The 22,893-nt window shown below is 33.6% G+C and overlaps 2 protein-coding genes across 7 annotated transcripts in view; one reads left to right on the plus strand and one right to left on the minus strand.

The window, feature by feature from the left end:
* Adsl (Adenylosuccinate lyase) overlaps positions 1–22,893 on the minus strand; it is a 49,801-nt gene that overhangs the window by 21,429 nt on the left and 5,479 nt on the right. The gene's annotated exons all lie outside the window — the stretch shown is intronic.
* Positions 2,520–22,596, plus strand: LOC143204753 (uncharacterized). Of its 5 annotated transcripts, none has more exons than XM_076417575.1 (13): positions 2,520–2,637; positions 2,691–2,753; positions 2,805–2,965; positions 5,243–5,365; positions 5,418–5,480; positions 6,802–6,843; positions 6,902–7,094; positions 7,159–7,253; positions 14,016–14,074; positions 14,136–14,211; positions 22,115–22,232; positions 22,293–22,364; positions 22,424–22,588. In XM_076417575.1, exons 2-13 carry the CDS (start codon positions 2,701–2,703, stop codon positions 22,551–22,553), a joined length of 1,185 nt encoding a protein of 394 aa, XP_076273690.1. In that variant the 5' UTR covers positions 2,520–2,637; positions 2,691–2,700; the 3' UTR covers positions 22,554–22,588. The 5 variants fall into 5 exon arrangements, with proteins under 5 accessions (XP_076273690.1, XP_076273663.1, XP_076273654.1 ...); XM_076417548.1 differs by having other exon boundaries at positions 2,526–2,637; positions 2,679–2,753; positions 5,246–5,365; positions 22,424–22,596; XM_076417539.1 differs by having other exon boundaries at positions 2,526–2,637; positions 2,679–2,753; positions 22,424–22,591.

A 22,893-nucleotide genomic window follows, 5' to 3' on the forward strand; every position in this document is an offset into this window, starting at 1 on the left:
CGGGCAAAAGTATCGCAGGATTGAAGTTGCTCAACGACCCCTAACCAACTAATAAACTATTCCAAGTAAGAAACATTCAAGCTTTCAAAAACACCCCTAATCCGTGGATTTCCGGCACATGGACCATAGTTCAAGGTGCAAGACCATCAGAGGCGGACTGAGGTTGCTGTGAATTAACATAGTTTACTGGAATTTGAACAGAAGCTTGCAGTTCATAGTGAATGGCTACCAAATGCAGATTGCAGTAGTTCCCTTTCTTAGCCATAGACTATGGTTTAAAACTTTTGAGATATTATAACTTGTTACTGTTATTTAAGCAATTGACGTCAATGCAATATACCACATTTTGCTTCGTTTTTCATATGGCTCTCCGTAGAAGATACACTTTTCACGGTCAGTTATAATAATATAAAAATAGAAAACTCTTCTTTTTTTGGTCCGGAAAGCAATTAAACTACGATGTTGAAACGGTTTGAAGTGGTTGGATGAGTGTATGCTCAGTCATGTGAAGTCAGTCAAAACAGTTGATTCATTCATCTTAGCTCATCTAGTAAGTCTTGCAATTTATTGTCTTCAAACTTTCCCGTTCTTGAAGGTTAAAACAGATACATAAACAGTTAGATAAGGTTGTTGGTTTATAAAAAGATGTTTTAAACTAATTATGTAAGCAAACACGTTTTATATATACCAAAATAGACAGCAAAGTATAATAATTTATGCAATAATTTACATGGCCTTTAGAACTTACTTCAATTTGGTATTAATTTTACTCAATCAACTATGCTCTCCATTCGGTTTATTAAGTTTAGAGAATAGTCAGGAAAAGCTCAAAAAGTCAGGCGAATAAGTCGGCTGAAGAATGTAATCATCGATTAGCTTCAGCTCCAATACAGGCAATCAAATTCAACGAAAAGAAGATTATCGACAGCTGATATATTGCTAGAGATCCACGATTGGCCATTATTTTGGAGAAGATAACAAGTCAATTGAAAAGTCCCCGTCCTGACACATAGATGGCGCTACTAGAATTAAATCCACATATCCACAATCCGTTTTTTAGCTAGCACTAACCCTCAAAAGATGCGTGTATAAATTTGACAGCTGTCGGATCGTTAATTTGTGAATTATAGCATTTTGAGTGAAACAACTTTTGTTATTGTGAAAAAAATGGATAAAAAGGAATTTCGCGTGTTGATAAAATATTGCTTTTTGACGGGAAAAATATAGTTGAAGCAAAAACTTGTCTTGATGCCGAGTTTCCGGATACTGCCCCAGGAAATTCAACCATCAAGGGTTGGTATGCTAAGTTTAGACATGGTGAAATGAGTACCAAAGACGGTGAATGCAGTGGATGCCCAAAAGAGGTTGTTACCGACGAAAACATTAAAAAAATTCACAAAATTATTTTGAATGTCCGTAAATTGATATTGAATGAAATAGCAGACATTCTAAAAATATCAACTGAACGGGTACATCATATCATTCGCGAATATTTGGGTATGAAAAAGCTCTGTGCAAAGTGGGTGCCGCGCGATGAAATATGAAATCGCTCCAAAGCGTGGGAGAAGGCAACAGTCGGCTGGCAAGGTTATGGCGTCTGTATTTTGGGATTCGCATGAAATAACTTTCATTGACAACTCTGAAAAAGGAAGGACCATCAACAGTGACTATTACATAGCGTTATTGGACCGTTTTAAGGACGAAATCGCCGAAAAACAGCCGCTTTTGAAGAAAAACGAAGTGCTGCGTCACCAAGACAATGCACCGTGTCACAAGTCAATGAAAACAATGGCAAACATCCATGAATTGGGCTTCGAATTGCTTCCTCACCCACTGTATTCTCCAGATTTGGTCCCCAGCGACTATTTCCTGTTCTCAGATCTCAAAAGAATGTTCGCTGGGAAGAAATTTTCGTCGAATGAAGAAAATGTCGAAACTAAGGCCTATATTGAAGCAAAGGACAAATCGTACTACAAAAATGGTGTCGAAAATTTGGAGGGTCGCTATAATCAGTGTATCAGCCTTGAAGGGAATTATGTTAAATAAAAAAAAACTAATTTTGTCAACATAATGTGTTTTACTATGGTAGACTGGGGACTTTTCAATTGACCTATTACCTACTCTTTCCATATTTGAAATTAATTATAAAATAATGCTTTTGAGAATGTATTGCTCTGTTACTTAACATATATTAAGGAATATTTCGATATGCGTTAAGTCTAATTAGTCGAGCATTTTCTTCGAATGTATAGCAATATGTTTTTAAAGAATTCTAGACCTTTAACAAACATAAAATTAGAATTCCTCATAAACAATACTTAATTTTAATTACTAATTAAATAATCTATAAAATTACAACAAAATAATTGTATAGCAATATGTTTTTTTAAGAATTCTAGACCTTTAACAAATATAAAATTAGAATTAATAAGAAATAATCTATAAAATTACAACAAAATAATACCGTGATTATTAACAAAATTAAATATCATACCTAATGTTTTTTGGTGACAAATAATAGTTGACAGTTTTGTCAATTTTTAAAAAGCACTACAAAATTCTCCGTTAAAATTTCCCCATTTCAATTCAGATGATTTATTGGATAATTTATCCAGAAATGGAACACAACGAGGGCTGGTAAAGACTCGAATCGCTATATATCTAAAGATTAAAAAAAGTGAATGTTACAGATGCGTATGCATGCCACAGAAACCTTACGAAGACTGTGGGTGTCATGAGCTCAAAGCAGTAGAGTACGTAGAAGTGTTAAGTTTTTTAAAATTCCATTTTGAGCTATTTTTTAGGAAATATAATCCGTGCATATATCATCAATATTATCAAACCCCGTGTTCTTATTGCAAGAGAACGCATTATCAACAAAATACGAGTGTTTATGGTTATTTACCAGTGGAATACGATTTAGGCAAGATGTCGTCCCATTATACTAGTCAAATATCTATGACAGGTAATACTATATCTTAAGGCTTTTACTCGTCCTTCAATTCTTCTGGATATACACAATATTTATTTATTAATAAGGTGATGTGTCACCATTTGCTCTTAACACAGTTGCTATTCTTGGCGGCATAGATTCTGAATGGTTTCTAACGGAATGTTATCCCATTCTTGCACCAAAACATCCGTCAATGTCTTCAATGATATTTGGAGGTCGAAATCTACTCTTAGTTTCCCCATAACATATCAATTATGTTGACATCTGGCGTTTGCCAAACAAGATGCTTGAAACTTCTTGACTATGCATATGGGCGCGTTATCATCTTGGAATATGACATTGTTTGCAATAATATATTAATCATAGTAAACACTTCATCACTGAGAATGTCGAGATATATATTAGCAGTAATTCTACCAGTGAGTGAATGAAAGGACAAGCTGAATACCACGATATTGTCGCCCAAATCATAACGAAATCTTTCGCAAGCTTGATTCCTTGTACAATACCACATTCTTCTAATGGTGCTCAAATTTTATGATCATTACATCACTCTCACTTTTGCCATGGTAGTTTGATGTTGTCTGGTCACAATATTAATCTGTTCAGCTGTCAACATTCAAAGAAACTGATTTTGACAAAATTAACTAACAGGTTAATTGAAGTCCCCGGCCTGACACATAGATAGCGCTACTAGAATTAAATCCATATGTTTTTTAGTTAGCACTAACCCTCAAAAGATCCATGTATAAATTTGACGGCTGTCGGATTATTAGTTTGTGAATTATAGCATTTTGAGTGAAGCAACTTTTGTTATTGTGAAAAAAAATGGATAAAAAGGAATATCGCGTGTTGATAAAATATCCATCCATCAAAGATTGGTATGCTAAGTTTAGACGTGGTGAAATGAGCGCCGAAGACAGTGAACGCAGTGGACGCCCAATAGAGGTTGTTACCGACGAAAACATTTAAAAAATCCATAAAATAATTTTGAGTGACCATACATTGAAATTGAATGAAATAGTAGACACTCTAAAGATATTAACTGAATGCGTACATCATAAAATTCACGAATATTTGGTTATGAGAAAGCTCTGTGTAAAGTGGATGCCGTGCGAGCTCACTTTTGACCAAAAACAACGACGAGTTGATGATTCGGAGTAGTGTTTGAATATGATCAAGCATAATAAACCCGAGTTTTTTCGTCGATATGTGACAATGAATGAATCATGACTCCATCAATTCACTCCGAAGTCCAATCGACAGTCATCCGAGTGGACTGCACACGATGAACCTGCTCCAAAGCGTGGGAAAACGCAACAGTCGACTGGCAAGGTTATGACGTCTGTATTTTGGGATTCGCATGGAATAACTTTCATTGACTACCTTGAAAAAGGAAGGACCATAAACAGCGACTATTACATAGCGTTATTGGACCGTTTGAAGGACGAAATCGCCGAAAAACGGCCGCATTTGAAGAAAAAGAAAGTGATGCTTTACTAAAACAATGCACCGTGTCACAAGTCAGTGAAAAGGATGGCAAAAATCCATGAATTGGGCTTCCAATTGCTTCCTCATCCACCATATTCTCCAGATCTGGCCACTAGCGACTATTTCCTGTTCTCAGGTCTTAAAAGAATGCTCGCTGGGAAGAAATTTTCGTCGAATGAAGAGGTGATCGCTGAAACTGAGGCCTATTTTGAACCAAAAGATGAACCATCAACAAACAAATCGTACTACAAAAATGGTATCGAAAAATTGGAGGGTCGTTATAATCAGTGTATCACCCCTGAAGGGGATTATGTTGAATAAAAAAACTAATTTTGCCAAAAAAAAGTACTAGATAGGACGGGGATTTTTCAATTGACCTGTTATTTTCATTCATAAATATTTATTGGCGATGTCTCCAACTCTCACAGAGGCCATCATCGTGGGAAACGATTAAACATCGCACAAAGTTTTCACATATTTTTTTATCTGAAATAATCAAATATTTGTTTATAATGTTATTGCTGAGCTGATGTGACGAAAAATCGGAAGTAATTTAGTGTTATATAGGTTAAATAAGTTTTTTGTTTATTTTTACTTAGTTATTATAACCATTATTATGCACATATTTTATTTTGTATTTTTGGTGTTAAAAATCTAAGTTTGATTATTTTCTAATTTATTATTTTTACTTATTTATTTTTTGAACTCGGTTCAATTTTTTGTTAAAAATATTTTATTCGTTTAGTATTACGGCTAATGTCAATAATGTAACAAAGAAATATACAAATTTCAATATAGCAGGTGGTAAATCTGGCCAAATCCATTCACCTGCCTACCAGAGTGTTTCTACTACCAGACGAGTCTCACTCACGCCAGGATCTAATCGACAGGCTTCAAAGAGAAACGGTTTGGACGCATTCGGTAAAATTATATTGCTGTCCCATACGCCATGTTAATTTAAAGAAATTTGTAGATAATAATGAACCAATCGTGAAAAGCTTTGGCCTCCAAACATGTAAAGAAACTGGAGTTGGAGGTAAGACTAATTTATAGAAACTAGTTTTCCTCGACCGCTCTTTTCCATAACATTAATCGATTCGGGAGTTCGTTCACTTCTCTATTGTACTACGCTCAATATATTATTGTTAGTACTACCAGAAATCAGGATGATGATATCCACTTTTCATCATCCGTCACTATTCGATGCAGCTTCTGCGACTTCTGATCATACATTTAAGCAGCATTTCACAGACCATTTCTCGCCTATTATTCAATTGACGTGGTACTCATTTCCCCATAATTTGAGTTTTCCACTTTGCCCGTAATCGGTAGCTAATAGTTTCTTGGGCCCCATATAACGCTTCTGCCAATTGTTTTTGAGTCTAAGTTGGGTCTTTATCATGCACATCGAAATCACCACTTTTGAGTTTTCGAAACCACGTCTTATGAGGCCTCTTAAGGTTAGTAATGCTCTTAAAAGTAATGCTTGTCGCAAATGCACATTTCAGGCATGAAGCTTCTCAAAGAGGCGTAAATCTGTTTTGTTGCTTTCGCAAAATATGACATGTATAGCTTTGAATTTTGATGTCAGTAGAATAAAATGGCATAACACATGAGCTGAAAAGTTCCTGGCGTAACAAATAAAACGCATTTTTTGTTTCAAAATTGGCTGTATTTATCAAAGTATCAAGTATCATCAAGAGCCACTCAATCATTCTAGCGCCGCTCTAACATTTCAATACCACTTTTGTAGAACGATCTATTTTTGCCTCAAAATAGGCACACGCAACTTCACTTTTCGATCATTCAAAACGATTTCGATTTTGTGGATGTCTTGTGGTGTTACCACCTCATTTGGACGTCCACTGCGTTCTGCATCATCAGTGTCTCTACGGCCATGTTTGCCAGCAAAGCAACGTTTTATTGATGTTTCTGGTGGAGCGGAGTCTTTATAATACTTTTCAAGCTATTGCTTCGCTTGAACGGTATATTTTGCCATCAAGAAGTAGTGTAAAATTAAAACACAAAATTGTTTTTGACCATTGTTTTGAAACTAACAAAATCAGTCACTCTTAGCACAACAACTCACAAACTTAAGTATCATGAAATTTTACAACAATTTTACAACTTTTGAAGGTTATTTCTAACTGAAATGGTGAATGCAATAAAACTAGTTCCATCTATGTGTTAGATCTGGGACATTTTAACTCATGTTACTTAAGCTTAGCGACATCTGTTAGAAAAACCGGAAATGAATCGTCGGCTTTTCAATTATCATATGTGGAATTCTAAAACCTCAAACCCAACAATATTTCAACACATAAAATAATAACTATTTAAAATACTATTTGTCTTAGATTGTCCGGCGTGCCTAACTACTAAGAACAATTGTCATGCAGGTAAGAGTCAATTTTCATAATTTATGTATATTTTTCTCTCGATACATTTGTTATTTAGCTACCTGTCAACTTTGCTGTGAGCCAAAAACATGCGGACCGAATTTTAAAAACTGCCCCTTCGGCAAATCTGCAGGCGTCCAGACCGACTCCCTCTGCAATTTGGACCTGTGTTGTCCGTGCGCTTGTGCTGATCATTGTGGAGGACCATGTACTGGTATAAACAAATGTGACTTTACAGGGTTAGAATGCAGGTGATATATTACAACAAAATTATGTGAGTTATTATAATTTATGATATTCCCTGTGATATTTAAGATGTACCGATAAAGGCTGTAATACTAGCAAACATTGCATAATCGTACAAGATGACGATGAAATCAACGCCCTATGGAAGGAACCCTCCAATAAAAGTAAGTAAATTATCTCAACCTGCATCATCGTTTATTTTTACTAGACAACATTTTTATTTCGGTTATTTCAATCTCCTTTGAACTTGAATAGAATAAATAGTCTATCCAAAGTTTTTTGTACATACGTCATCAAGATGCTTAATGTATTGCTTGCCGTAATTTGTGAATTCGTTTTAGAATCACACAATATTTCCCTTCTCATTTTACTCCAGTTAAAAAGAGACACAATGCTGTCCAATAAGTTGGAACGTGTAACCGAACTAGACTATCAAAGTCGTCCGGTTGTTAAACGTATGAAAAATTCTTGTAAACCGGCAAACGTTATTTTTATGCTTTGCTTGTTTTGATAAATTTCAAATCGCTGCTTATTATTACTCTGACTGAAAATTCCGATGCCAGACAGAACAGATTGCGTCTCCAAATTTGCTGCGATTTGTATTAAAAATATTTTTAGCGCCTTGCAGCTGCACTGAATATTAGTATGGACATGGTCACTGAAATATCTCAAAAAATTAAAAATATGATCTTGAATTCACCGAAAAAAAAAACCGTCCTTATATGAAGTGTGTGACAAATCAAGATCAGTTTGATGTTAGCGCTATGAGAGATTAAATATGTGAAATGTATAAGAACAGTCAGTAGTTTTTCAATACAAACATAATCTAATATAATTATTTCAACGGAAACTGTTAGTCTGAAAAGTATCGAAGGTCAAAGGGAGCTTCTCTATATTGCTTTTAAAATAATAACATTTTTAAAAGCATATAATAAAATGAAAGGAGACTTTTAGAGGATAAACAGGAAGATATTTAGAGGATATTTTAGAATGGGAACAATATACCCAACGGTCACTCATGGCAAGATGATAATAAAAATAGTGTTATGACAACAAATGTTGATGGAAAAAGGTAAAGGTTGGAATAATAATTGATTGGGTTTTATTAGTCACAACATTTATTAATAATTCATTGCAGATTTATTTCATGCTGGAGACAGAAATAGTTAATAACACCTTGTGTTTAAATGAACTCCATAAGATACATTGAAAAAGAAATTGACAAATGATGGAATTATGAATAAATGTTAGATAGATTGGAAATTAACAGCTTAACTATTCACTTGAATGAAACTTTCTGAATATGATATGACTCACTACTTCCAATGTCTAAGACAATGTGATGAGAATGGAAACAAGGTGAGTAAGTAATTAATATATTATAACTGTAGGAAATTTTATTGTAGAGTGTAAAATATTTATGTGCACAGATATGCGTGTAATTATTCAGGATAAACATGAGCATTTGGTTAAAATGTGCCAGGAGAGAAAGAATAGTAACTGTTTTGTAGATATGGCAAATGCATTAAGAAGAAATCAGATTGACTCTAGTTTCATTAAGAAAAATGTATATAGGTGTTAACAGAACGACACAAGAACTAAGAGTAAAATGTAAATATGCTCTCTAATGAAAGTAAAATATACTACTTGGATATACAATTATTAATTAGGTAGATTAGGCCTCCAGGGGATACAACTATAAACGCAACTAAGATTCATAGGTGGTACGGAAAAGAGTTCAATGTAAATATAATTAATCATAACCCTAACTTACAAACTACAAATCCATAAAATGTGTACTTAATTGTAGTTTTAAATCCTTTAATATATAATAGATTTACTAAAATGTTTAAATAAATTATATTTGGTAACGGTATTTTTGTTTAATTATTTTATTTAGGTTAGAATTTTATTCCGCCAATAGCAAATGTATATAACTACTGTTGAAAATAATAAAATGTATAATATAGCGAAAAAACCTAATACCAATAAACCATTTTCGGTTCATTAACAAACAACACCTGGAGCAAATACAATTATGGTTGAAGACATGACGCACTAAAGCCAATGAAAAAAAATCCACGCATATAACGTTTACCCTGCGTAGAAGAACATGTCCACCAGTGAATATCAATTATCGTCAACTCCCCCAAGCAGAGCACGTTAAATATCTTGGTATGCACTTGGATCGACGCCTAACCTGGAAGAAACATATACTCTCTAAACGGAAACAACTGGGACTAAAATTATACCAAATCTATTGGCCCATTGGGCGCAAATCCAAGTTATCATTAGATAACAAGGTATTGCTGTATGAGTCTATACTCAAGCCCATTTGGGCATATGGAATCCAACTATGGGGTACCGCTAGCAAATCTAATATATCCATCATTCAACGGTTCCAAAATAAGGTGTTGCGTGCCATTGTTGATGCTCCGTACTATATTTCAAACAAAGTCATACAACGCGATATTCCTCTAGAACCTATAACGAGTGTAATTCAACGAGTTTGTGTGAAGTACTTCGAAAGAGTGTCAGTGCATCCCAATGTACTCGCTAATCAGCTAGGTACGCGACGTGATAGTGAAGTGCGTAGACTAAAACGTTTAATACCACCTGATCTGATTACTGGACATATGTAGACTTTAGAATAAACTTTAGGATAAGACTAATTAACTAAGATAATATTTTATACAGAATATTGCTTAATGAAGTGATTTTCTATATGCCATGTATATATAATATAGACATAAGAAATACTTATTGCCAATAGGGCAGATTGTGGACTCACGAAGAGTAATACAAAAAAATTAACAAACATTTAGCAACTGATCAGATGCATGGAATAACAGATGTCATTGAAAAAATCTATGAATATAAAAAAGCATGCTCAGCTATATTCTGAGATATAATACAAGCCTTCTATAAGGTTTAGTACGACAACTTTGTTATGTTTACATAAGTTACAGAAAATGTTACCGAAGCAACACACTGGAATATTAGTCTTAAAATAAATTAATGGAAGGGTCGCAAATGGAATGTAAATGTAATACAAGTTTTCCAGAGCAAAGTCTTAAAAATCATAGAAAGTACACCCAGATAATAAGGACTGATTGCTCCTCAACTGAAACTGAACACTGAGACCTTCAGATACAGACTGTCACTTAGGAAATCAAGAAAATAGAAAGGAAACATGAGGAGAGACCCCATTCTCATGTTAATATCGTAACTCTTGAATAACACCATAACAGGACACATACTCAACATAATTAAACCATTTGATATTGTGCATAGTAGTGTAGTGATGTGCATTTAATAAAAAAACAGTAGTTTTAATACGTAAATATTATTTCAATAAAGACTAGACGTTAGGGTCCTCATAGATATACACCTAGATTTAAGCTGTTGTAAGACCAACTTGTAGGTTAGTCGGCAACAAATGGTAACAATGTAATAATTTAAACATTTTTTAAATAAATAGGTTTTCTTACTGCGTTAATATACGCTTTTCTATTGTGTAATCTACTGTTATATATAGGCACAAATATTTATATGTTATAATTCTCGTACGTTTTTATTATCAGTTAAATGGAGGTTGCAGATAACAAAGAAAAGTTTTCCTTTTGAATGGTGAAATGTATATGTTAAATTAAGAAATATTAAGATAAGGCTATATCAACAAAAAATATAGTACAAATTAACTTAAAAGCATGTTTATCAACAGCATATTTAATATAACATCTTCAATTATATATAAATAGGATTATTTGAAAACGAGAACAAAAATTGTATCTTCTATACGGGAGTAAAGGTAAGAAGTGTATTGATTGATTTATATATTTATCTTTGCAAGAATTATTCGACCAGCAAATTGCAAATCGAGCAGAGTCCATTGTTAAAAAGACATGTTATAATGCAATGAACATATGTCATTTTATTCTACTGACATCTAGCTTTGAATAGATGTTATATTTTGCGAAACTAACACCACCATAGATTTATACCTCTTTTAAAACGTCAAGTTTCGTGCATGAAAAAGTGCATTTATGGCACGTATCAAAAGAAAAAAGCCATTGAAAGTCACTCGAACATTCAAAAGTGGTGATTCCGATGAAAAAAGATGATGATGTGATGTAAGAGTTACTGTAAATTACTTACTAAACTGTAAGAGTTATTGGATGAAAACCCAACCGAAGCTCAAAAACAATTTACAAAAGTCCTAAATGTCCGCCAAGTAATGACTGGCGACCGATTACGAGCAATGGCGAAAATCTAAAAGATGGGAAGATGGATGCAACAGCAATTGAATGACAGGCAAACGGAAAATCGAATAATCAAAAGAAATGCTGCCTCAAAGGTAAGATCGGAAGTAATTGTTGCATTGAATAGTGACGGGTAATCAAAAGTGGATTTATTTTGAAACCCCTGCCCAAATAATTTTGGTTATTACCTGGCGAAGTCGGCCGGTCGACCCACAGGTCAAATCGTTTTGATTGCAAAAAATACTCTGTGTTTGGTGATACTAGAGTGGCGTGGTGTATTAGAAACTGATGAAACCTGGTGAAACAGTTAATAGTGATCGTAACTGTCGTAATTATTAATTTTAACCATACATTGATCGTCCACTGATATTTGAAACGTCCAGAAAGGACCCGAAGACACGGTAAAGTGTTTTTGTAATGTATATGGCAAGATGTATAGAATCAAATGTCCAATTTAAATAAATAAATGTTTCCATTTTCTAGAAAATTATTTAGTTTTTTTTCCTAAAAAAAAAGGAACGGGGATGACTTTCCGGTACACCTAGTAGAACAGTTTGATGAGATATAAGCAGCACCAAATGCTTTAATATAGCAGAATAAAGCATATCCTTAACTATCTAGCTAGGCGACATTAATGCCATATGTTAGTGAAAATGCGAAGTATTATTGTAAAAACTGTTAAATTCGATGGTTTTGACATTTCTATACATAAAATAACTATTATAGTCTTATATAACTAAATAATAGAATTCCATTTGCTATTATTGAGTAATTCAGTGAAAACATATGCTTGGCATTCATTAATTTTGTTGTTTCATTTGAGGAAATCTGAATAATTTAAAAGTTGTGATTTTGATATACTGTCAAATTACGGTCGATCTAAAATTACGGAGACAATAAACTACTAGGCTTTCGAAGAACTTTCAGACACCTTAGTAGTTGATAAATTAATTATTTCTAGAAGTTTGGATACGATGGAAAGGGTTCAAAAGAAAGGATGATGATCGAAAATGCTATATCAAACCGTTGCAATATCGCGGTTTTATGCTTGTCCGTCAAAAAAAAAATTTGGTAACGTACTGTAACCAACGATGAAAAGTGGATCTAGTACGACGATACCAAATTTGGAGAACCATTGGTTAATCTTGGAGAGCTATCCACATAGACACCAAAGCAGAATACTCATGGCCATAATAAAGTCTTGCCGTGAATCTGGTGGGATCAATAAGATGTAGTTCATTAGAAGCTGTTAAAACCGATTTTGCTAACTGCATATTTTTATCAATTGAATAAATTCCAAAAATCATCTTTTAGCATGAAAACGTTGAGATACACAATACTAAGAGCTATGAGGGATACATTGTTACACTTCGAATGAGAAGCACGGCAGCCAGCATATTTACCAGACATAACGCCTTCTGATTAGTACCACTGATTACTGCTCAGATCGATGCAGTATAGATTGGTTTACATATGGTTTCGAAATACTGAAAAAGTATGTAAATGGGTCGATGATTGGATCGTTTTCAAGTCAACATTATACTTTCGACATGGTATCATCCTGTTCCAAAAAAAAAATGAAAAAATTGGTTGAAAATGAAAACATTTGAAGGAATAATTTTTTTCAATAGATACCTTTTTAAAATGAAAAAAAAATGAGAATGAACGAACGATCATAATATATAGACTGTAGTAGTTTAATATTAAGTTGCGTTATCTAAAAATAACCTTCTTGGACAAGGCTCATGGTTACTAAATCCCTTTAAAATCTTTAAATTTTATTTCCAATTACAATATTATTGGATTATTGAATCCTACACAATGTTTGTTATTCATAAATTTCATTTACATCAATTTTTAATACAAATTGTAACTGATTAAATGTCGAAGTATCGTGTAGTCAATTCAAAGTTATTTTGTACACACGTAATCTAAATTTGTGGCGTCAAAACGTCGCAATGTTGCCGCATCAACTCTGAGTTTTAGTTCAGTTTGGCTTTGACATACAACAAAACTCTAATCTAAATAAAATAATTGAACAAAAATGTTATCAAATATAATTTATTTTAATATTATAATACATCCAACAACTACAGTTAATTATACAGCTGCAATAGTTTATAGGTTAGAGTTATAACCTCTTATCACAATTTACTTTCAAGAAGTTTGACAACCGAACGATTTTGACAGGTTGATTTTTCGTTTACTCATTCGAACTAATCAGACAGCATTGTGTCTCTTTTTAACTATAATAAAATGAGAAGGAAAATATGGTTAATTGGATTCTTAAATGAATTTACAAATTGCGGCGGTAATACATTAAATATCTTGATGACGTATGCACAAAAGACTTTGAATAGATTATATAATGTATCTGAATTTAGATACAGTACACACTACTACTATACGAGTAGTATACCACTAATCTGCTCAGTTGAAGCGTATTTCAGTTTCAGTGAAAGTTGTGGTTTGTTTACTGCTAATTAATTTTATTTAAATTAGATATGAAATCAATATACGATACCTTAATATTTTTTTCCAATTACTAGATGGTCATATCGTTATTAATAGAGTCAGTATATCGCCAGTCAGTATAATATAGAATATTCTATTTCATATTCTAAATATAAAATACTTGCAAATAACCATACCATTACGTTTCAGATTATAGTCCCGATGCCTACGAAACTGATGATGATTACTACGAGCAAACGGACGTTTACGTAAGAACCGATTGTCTTTGTCAAACTAAATATCTCATTCAATGTATTCAATTCCCTTCAGGTCCAAAATACGGCCTTAGATCCTGAAGATATAATACGGCGGTGTCATACGTTATGTCAGACGAGTAAGGATTCAGGTAAAATGAAATGGATTGAACTTAACATCTGATATATTCTTTGTTCTTACAATATAAAAATATATGAATATATCTCTTTAAATACTATACTTTATTCAAAATCGATATTGACGAATGATAGTATTGCTGTTTATAATGTTACGTTATCACAGAACGTATACGTAGAGAAAACACAATTTCCAATAAAATATCAATTTAAATTAAAGAAAAGAAGAATTTTAATAAAAATATCCTGTGATAGTCATCTGCCATATAGTGATAGTACTGCGAATTATAAAATATTTATAAGAAAAAGACGGAATCGAAGTTGTGCACCTATTAATTTAAATTCCAGATGTGTCGATAGTTATTTCCCGGTTTCATCCATAAATAGCCTGAAAGATGGGCCAAATGTATAGAATCAAAATCCCAATACTTTGGAAAAATTAATTTTCACTATTTATTCTAATAGTGTTCTTACACAGCTCATTCAATTTTCTTAATAAAAAACCAAAATTAAAATCCATAGCAGCCATCATATGCCATTTATTTATAATAATGACAATTATATTTATCTTTATTATTAAATACCTTTGGAATTTTTCAAAATCAAATTTGAGCATCTGTGATATGCTTTACAGAGTTGTTATGTGCGAATTCTTAAAAAGTGTCAGTGATATAGTTTAGTGAATGGTTGAACGAGTTAGGTAAGTGGGATTCATTCATGAACTATAACACTCGAAACTTCTTAAGAACTTGAACCTTCAAATTCTTGAAACTCGATCTAAACATATATTAATGAATGTTATTTTTAGCAAAAGCTAAATATTGTAGGAAAAGTACGCCAATGAAAAAGAGCAAAGGGAAGCCATCGCAAACATGGTAAGTAAATTAAAATAAACATATCTTATTTGGTTGGGATGTTCTAATGTTTTTATTAGTACTATTAAAGAATAGATGTTCAATAAGTTCTCTACAGACAAAAAAGGAACAAAGTACTTTAGAATTTATTTTCAACAAAACCTCCATATAGCTCTATACGAAGTATTTCTTCGACTTTCTTAGGCATTTGTTTGAACTATGAGCTCTTTCTTTGACTGGAAACATTAGCAGAAGTTATTTTCAAGTAAATATGGTCAATGATATGTCCAACAATGATGCACATACCTGCATTATCTGAGGGAATTTATCTTTTTCAAGCGATGCCCCTCATGATGTTATATTGGAATAGAATAAAATAAGATGAAGCATATACAACTTTCAATTTCAATCGAAGTCAATCGTTATTCAACATAATTCCCTTCAATGGCGATACACTGATTATAGGGACCCTCCAGCTTTTCGATAGCATCTTCGTAGTACCATTTGTCCTTTGGTTCAAAATAGGTATGGTTCATCAAAATAGTAATGTTTCATCCATTATCACATATCGATGTAAAAGCTCGGGTTAATTACGCTTGATCATGTTCAAATACTGCTCTGAATCATCAACTCGCCGTTGTTTTTGGTCAAAAGTGAGCTCGCGCGGCACCCACTTTGCACAGAGCTTTCTCACACCCAAATATTCCTGAATGATATAGTGTACACGTTCAGTTGATATCTTTCGAGTGTCTGGTATTTCATTCAATTTCAATTTACGGTAATTCAAAATCATTATGTGGATTTTTTAAATGTTTTCGTCGGTAACAACCTCTTTTGGGCGTCCACTGCATTAAGATACGTTATTTAGTTTGTGTTGACAGCAACTTCTCAAATTTTAACAAAAATGGAAAAAAGTTATTTTCATGTGCCTATTAAGCGTCACTTCTTGCGCAAAAAAAAAACATTACCGAAATCAAGGATAGGCTTGATGATGAGGATTCACTAGTTAGAATGTGTATTCATATACTTACAACTATTATTTTATAACAAAAGTAGCTTAATGTATAATAAGAATATAACAATGTGTTAAAATAACAATGTTCGATCAAAAGCAATACCATTCAAATTAGAAAAAGAATATTTCATAAATTAATATTTTGGGTTGCAGCATGAGTTCGGCCAAAGGTGACTATGTCGATCCAGGAAATGAAACTGAACATTACGACATTATCATTGAAGAGGAAGTTGGAGAATCGATGTCTTCAGCTACTATTAATATTCAACACGATAAAGTTCAAAGGTACAATTAATATTAGTAGAACTTAGTATTATTAGTAACAGATCTATTGAAAAGTCCTCGGCCTACCATAGTAAAACACATTTTTTGGCAAAATTAGTTTTTTTTAGTCAACATAATACCCTTCAAGGATGATTATAGCGACCCTCCAACTCTTCGATACCATTTTTGTACTACAATTTGTCCTTTGCTTCAAAATAGGCCACAGTTTCGGCGATCATCTCTTCATTCGACGAAAATGTCTTCCCAGCGAGCATTCTTTTGAGGTCTGAGAACAGGAAATAGTCGCTGGAGGGCAGATCAGATGAATACGGTGGATGAGGAAGCAATTCGAATCCCAATTCACGAATTTTTGCCATCGTTTTCACTGACTTGTGATACGGTGCATTGTCTTGATGAAGCAGCACTTTCTTTTCTTCAAATGCGGCCGTTTTTCGGCGATTCCTTCCTTCAAACGATCCAATAACACTATATAACAGTCAAAGGCAGTCAACGAAAGTCAATGGAATAACCATGCGCATCCCAAAATACAGACGCCATAACCTTGCCAGCCGACTGTTGCGTTTTCCCACGCTTTGGAGCGGGTTCATCGTGTGCAGTTCGGAGTGAAATGATGGAACCATGTTTCATCCATTGTCATATATCGACGCAAAAACTCGGGTTTATTATGATATGATCATCTTCAAATAGTGCTCCCAATCATCAATTCGTCGTTGTTTTGGTCAAAAGCGAGCTGGCGCGGCACCCACTTTGCACAGAGCTTTCTCATACCCATATATTTGTGAATGATATGATGTAAACGTTCAGTTGATATCTTTAGAGTGTCTGCTATTTCATTCAATTTCAATTTACGATCATTCAAAATCATTTTGTGAATTTTTTTAATGTTTTTGTCGGTAACAACTTCTTTTGGGCGTCCGCTGCGTTCACCGTCTTCGGTGCTCATTTCATCACGTCTAGGCTTAGCATACCAATCCTTGATGGTTGATTGTCCTGGGGCAGTGTCCGGAAACTCGACATCAAGCCAAGTTTTTGCTTCAACTGTATTTTTTCCCTTCAAAAAACAATACTTTAACAACACGCGCAATTCCTTTTTATCGATTTGTTTCACAGTAACAAAAGTTGCTTCACTCAAAATGCTATAATTCATAAACTAATGATCCGACAGCTGTCAAATTTATACATACATCTTTTGAGTGTTAGGGTAACTAAAAAACATATGGATTTAATTCTAGTAGCGCCATCTATGTGTCACGCCGGGGAGTTTTCAATTGACCTATTAATATAAGTAGAATTATCAGCTTTTGCCATATTGTTTCTGAGGATTGGTTGCACAGCTGGTCTATTCTGGGGTGCTCTTAGCACTCACAATTTACAATTAAAATACTACATATATTTCTGAACTCAATTTATTATATTTCAAAATGTTCTTCGTGAAAATCAATGGACTTTTCCATGCGTTCGAACCAACTTTCGTAATGCTTTTTCATTTCGTAATGCTCGTTTGGGGTAACAGGTATGTTAAATGCATTAACCACTTCTTAATAAAAAAAGTCATTGGGTACTAAATCAGCATCGTACAGCGATCAAAGACTACATTGTTCAAGCCTATATGTGACCGTCTCCAAGTTTTCCCACCTCATCTGATTTGTTTCTTCGATTTTTCCGAAATATTGTCTAACAATTTTGACCTAAAGGGTCATATACCATAGAATAAACTATTCTATGCTGCTATAACATTACTGTCGCTACTTGTTTCTCCATTCGATGCTCTGGAGAGGGTAATCTTCAACAATGCCTAGTTTCCAATGAGATCGTCAAATGGCGTTTAGCAACCTTTAGTTTAGTAAGCTTTATGCCAGAAATATAAATAACAACTCAACAAGTAAGTTACAAGTAATCGCTTAACACGTTCGCTGCCGATCTAGGATCTAATACTTACCCTGGCCGACTACTTTTTTTCTGATTAAAACAATAAAACATTCTTAATAACGTTTTTTAACGTATGTCCAGCCTGGGTTTTAATATTTTTTGAGAAAATATTTTTTCGTGTCGCTCGCCAGGGCGTGATCGGCACTGAGAATTATATTGCCAATGGCAGAATAACGCGCGAGCGCGTAGCAAATTAAAATGGGGACAATAGGAAAATAGATTTTTGATTAGAAGATATGATTTAATATACCATAACAAAATTATATATAATGGGAATGAATCAACTATCGAAGTAAGATAAAAAAATATTCAGCAGGAAAACGAGAAAAAAATAACTAAGTAAATCTAACTACAAACTGAGAAACAAATTGAGAAGTCAATAGAAATAAAGGAACGACCATAACCTAATACAAATTTTCACTAAAACTCACAAAATAAATAAAAACCCTATTCAGATAAATCATAAGAGACTGATTTTTGCGCAGTCTAACAACTAGTGCACACATAGTGTCTTTTTTTTGTAAATAATAATGTTTACATTGCTTTACGTTTCCCGCTTTCTTCTCTCGTATTTTCAAAACATGTTTGCTGATAATCGCCCTGGAAATAGGTTTGGACGGGGTTTTTAATAACATTTTTATGACAGACAAATGTCGTAAATTGGAATACGATTGCCTGAATATTTATTGTAGAGTTAGGACACGTTTCATATCAATTTTTCCACTTTTCGAACGAGGCGGATCTGACCTATCGATATTTTTTCCCGCCCGATATTTTTAACGCATGAATCAAAAAGGAAAAAAAGAAACCAAGCAAGTAAATGACTCAACTACAGTCTTTAGATAATGCTGATACAACTGTATGGACACATTGCTAATGTCGAACTAAACACAAGGCTTAGAAAGACCACCGCAAAGATAACATGCTGGAGCTTAATTCGCGTCCAATGTAAGCTTCACATTACGCGCTAGCACGTTATTGGCAGCGAACGTGTTTAGATCAGTTGGGGAGAACCTGGTAATTGCCATTAAAATATTTTTGTACTGAAATCAAAGAATTTTCGATATACTGGGTCATTTTGGTAAAAAGTCTACATACTAACATTTTTAAACCCAATATATTTCCATAATAAAATGAATATAATCATTTAAGATCAATAATATATTTGAAAGATGAGATTCAGAATTCAGAAGAATACGATTATATAAAATTGTTCTAATGTGGTATATTTGTTTTCATTCAAATGTATGCCATTTGCATGGATCAATTATATTTCACCGTGGGAGGTTCCATACATTGTTTTATTATACTGAATCATATCACCATCTAATCATTACTTTTAATTCTATATATAAAAAGCTTTTATGTGTCTTATTAATTAAATATATTTCAACTGCATACATATTTCGATTATATTAGAAATAATATAATTTATCTCATACACAATAATTTATCTACACTTCATAAAAATCGCTATCTACATCTTCAAAATGAAAAAAAAACATTTAACTGATCATCATACCTAATAATCATATAATTTATAATTGGTTGTAATTATTGCTTATTACATATCGAGCTAAAAATAGGTTATTGTAATTGATTTTTTGTGACATCTAAATAATTGTTGATTAATCTTTGTGTTCAAACATTTGTTTCTAGAACTCCAAAATGTCATCGGGATATCCAAGTCTCAGCCAATCAATGCCACAAGCATCCTGGTCTGGTTAATCATGGAAAAACAAAAAAGCCGATAAAGAATTAAACAAACAAATAGCGCAATTTTCTTTTTTTTTGCTGTATATTAGTGTGCCTTAACAATACATGATAAAATATGAAAAATGCAGTTTTATTTAGGCATAATTAGCTATCTGAGATATTTTCTAGCCATAGCAAGTGTGTCGGTAATTACGTGCCGGTTTTTGTAATAGATTCCACTAGTCATAAGTAACAAGTCAATTGAAAAATCCCCGGCCTACCATAGTAAAACACATTTTTTTTGCAAAATTAGTTTTCTTTACTCAACATAATTTCCTTCAAGGGAGATACACTGATTATAGCGACCCTCCAAATTTTCGATACCATTTTTGTAGTACGATTTGTCCTTTGCTTGAAAATAGGCCTCAATTTCGGCGATCACCTCTTCATTCGACGATAATTTCTTCCCAGTGAGCATTCCTTTGAGATCTAAGAACGGGAAATAGTCGCTGGGGGCCAGATCTGGAGAATAGGGTGGATGAGGAAACAATTCGAAGCCCAATCTATGGATTTTTTCAAATGATTTTTCTTCAAATGCGTTTTTCGGCGATATCGTCCTTCAAACGGTCCAATAACGTTATTTAATAGTGACTGTTGATGGTCCTTCCTTATTCAAGGTAGTTAATGAAAATTATTCCATGCGCATTCGAAAATACAGACGCCATAACCTTGCCAGCCGACTGTTGTGTTTTCCCACGCTTTGGAGCGGGTTCATCGTGTGCAGTCCACTCGGATGACTGTCGATTGGACTTCGAAGTCAAATGATCGAGCCATGTTTCATGATCCATGAGAATGGATCTCACATATCGACGAAAAAACTCAATTTTCAATCACGAATCATTTTGTTCATCTTCACGAATATTTGGGTATGAGAAAACTCCGTGTAAATTGGGTGCCGCGCGAGCTCACTTTTGACCGAAAACAACGACGAGTTGATTCGAAACAATGTTTGAAGATGATCAAGCGTAATAAACTCGAGTTTTTGCGTCGTGCGTATGTGACAACGGATGAAACATGGCTCCATTATTTCACTCCGAAGTCCAATCGATAGTCATCCGAGTGGACAGCACACGATGAACCCGCTCCAAAGCGTGGGAAAACGCAACAGTCGGCTGGCAATGTTATGGCGTCTGTATTTTCATTGACTACCTTGAAAAGGGAAGAACCATTACATAGCGTTATTGGACCATTTGGAGAACGAAATCGCCGAAAAACGGCCACATTTGAAGACAAAGAAAGTGTTGCTTCACCAAGACCATGTACCGTGTCAAAAATCGATGAATTATGCTGCGAATTGCTTCCTCATCCACCGTATTCTCCAGATTTGGCCCCCAGCCTATTTCTACTATTTCCTGTTCTCAGATCTCAAAAGAATGTTAACTGGAAAGAAATTTTCATCGAATTAATAGGTAATCGCCGAAACTGAGGCCTATTTTGAAGCAAAGGACAAATCATACTACAAAAATGGTATTGAAAAGTTAGAAGGTCGCTATAATTAGGGTATCACCCTTCAGCGAAATTATGTTCAATAAAAAAAAATAATTTTGCCAAAAAAATCTGTTTTACTACAGTAGGTCGGGGATTTTTCAACTCACCTGTTAATATGAATAAAACAAGAAAAATATCCATGCCCCAATGATATTAGCGAACTCAGAAATATATCCACATGCCTGTTTATATAGTGGTAAAAATCAATATTACTGGTTGTATATTATCAAGACATAAACGTATATTTAGTTACACGCATTATTCACTAAAATAACACTAGTGAACGATAATATTTTCGAAATACACGTATTTTTTAAATGGATAATTACGACATTGCTATTTATTGTTTTGACCAAAGCGATCCTAGTTATTACAAAGCAGAAAAAAACGAGTTAAAAAAATATTAATTTAATTAATTAACTTATTTTGAACTCATATGAATATATTCGCTTATAAATAATAATTGAACACCACATATAAGAAATAATAATATATAAATTTGTAATATACCATATCTAAAATACGTTTGAAGAAATATTGAATGAAATTTAAATTGTACATGGACATTGCCAAACAAAAATAACATTTTAGATTTCAATGTTCAAGATCTAATAGACGAAGGCGCACAGTGTGAATACAGTATACACAGCCAAACCAGCTATCACTCTATAGGAAGTGGGAAGCCTAAGAAAAAAAATGCTTCTACCATGTAAATTAATGAAATAAGCAAATAAATTCCTGGCTAGTAATTTAACTCCGCGATTTGTAGGAAAGGTACTATGTTACCAGTAGATGCTCAGTCCCATGTCAGCGAAATGGCCAGTGTATTCTGTAATGAAGTGTAAGTCAATAAATCGGGTAATATTTAGAAATTATTTGTAATAATACATATCTAAATAGAATGGAGGACGATAATAAAGATGAAGATCCACCGGAACCCAATTATCAGATCGAAATCGAAGAAATTCCCACACCATTAGGAAATTCGAATAAAATCAGCATTATATCGTTGCCTAAAGCTGACAAGTAAGTAAAACCAGTAATAACGGTATTTTAATTTCAACTGTCTTAATATTGAACATACAGCTACAGATCTGAGCTTTCGTTATAAAAGAACATACAGGAGATGAACAAAATGATATCAACACTTGACATATATAGACTATTCAAAGTTTTTTTGTACATACGTAGTCAAGATGTTTAATGTGTTTCCTGTCGCAATTTGTAAATTCGTTTCACAATCAGACAATATTTTCCTTCTCATTTTATTCTAATTAAAAAGAGACACAATGCTGTCTGATTAGTTCGAACACGTAGACGAATAAGCCTGTCAAAGTCGTCCGGTTGTCAGACGTACGCAAAATTCTTGA

The sequence above is a fragment of the Rhynchophorus ferrugineus genome, unplaced genomic scaffold (genome assembly GCF_030347505.1).
Source record: "Rhynchophorus ferrugineus isolate W39M unplaced genomic scaffold, kcgeb_rfMv2 rfM1, whole genome shotgun sequence".
Taxonomy (NCBI): Eukaryota; Metazoa; Arthropoda; class Insecta; order Coleoptera; family Curculionidae; genus Rhynchophorus; species Rhynchophorus ferrugineus.

Excerpts from the sequence above, each read along its gene's own strand:
- LOC143204753 (XM_076417539.1), top strand. The coding sequence starts at position 2,591 with ATGATTTATTGGATAATTTATCCAGAAATGGAACACAACGAGGGCTG. Across the intron at positions 5,481-6,801 it reads TAAAGAAACTGGAGTTGGAG|ATTGTCCGGCGTGCCTAACT; the intron begins GTAAGACTAATT and ends TATTTGTCTTAG. Across the intron at positions 22,233-22,292 it reads AAAAAAAATGCTTCTACCAT|GAAAGGTACTATGTTACCAG; the intron begins GTAAATTAATGA and ends CGCGATTTGTAG.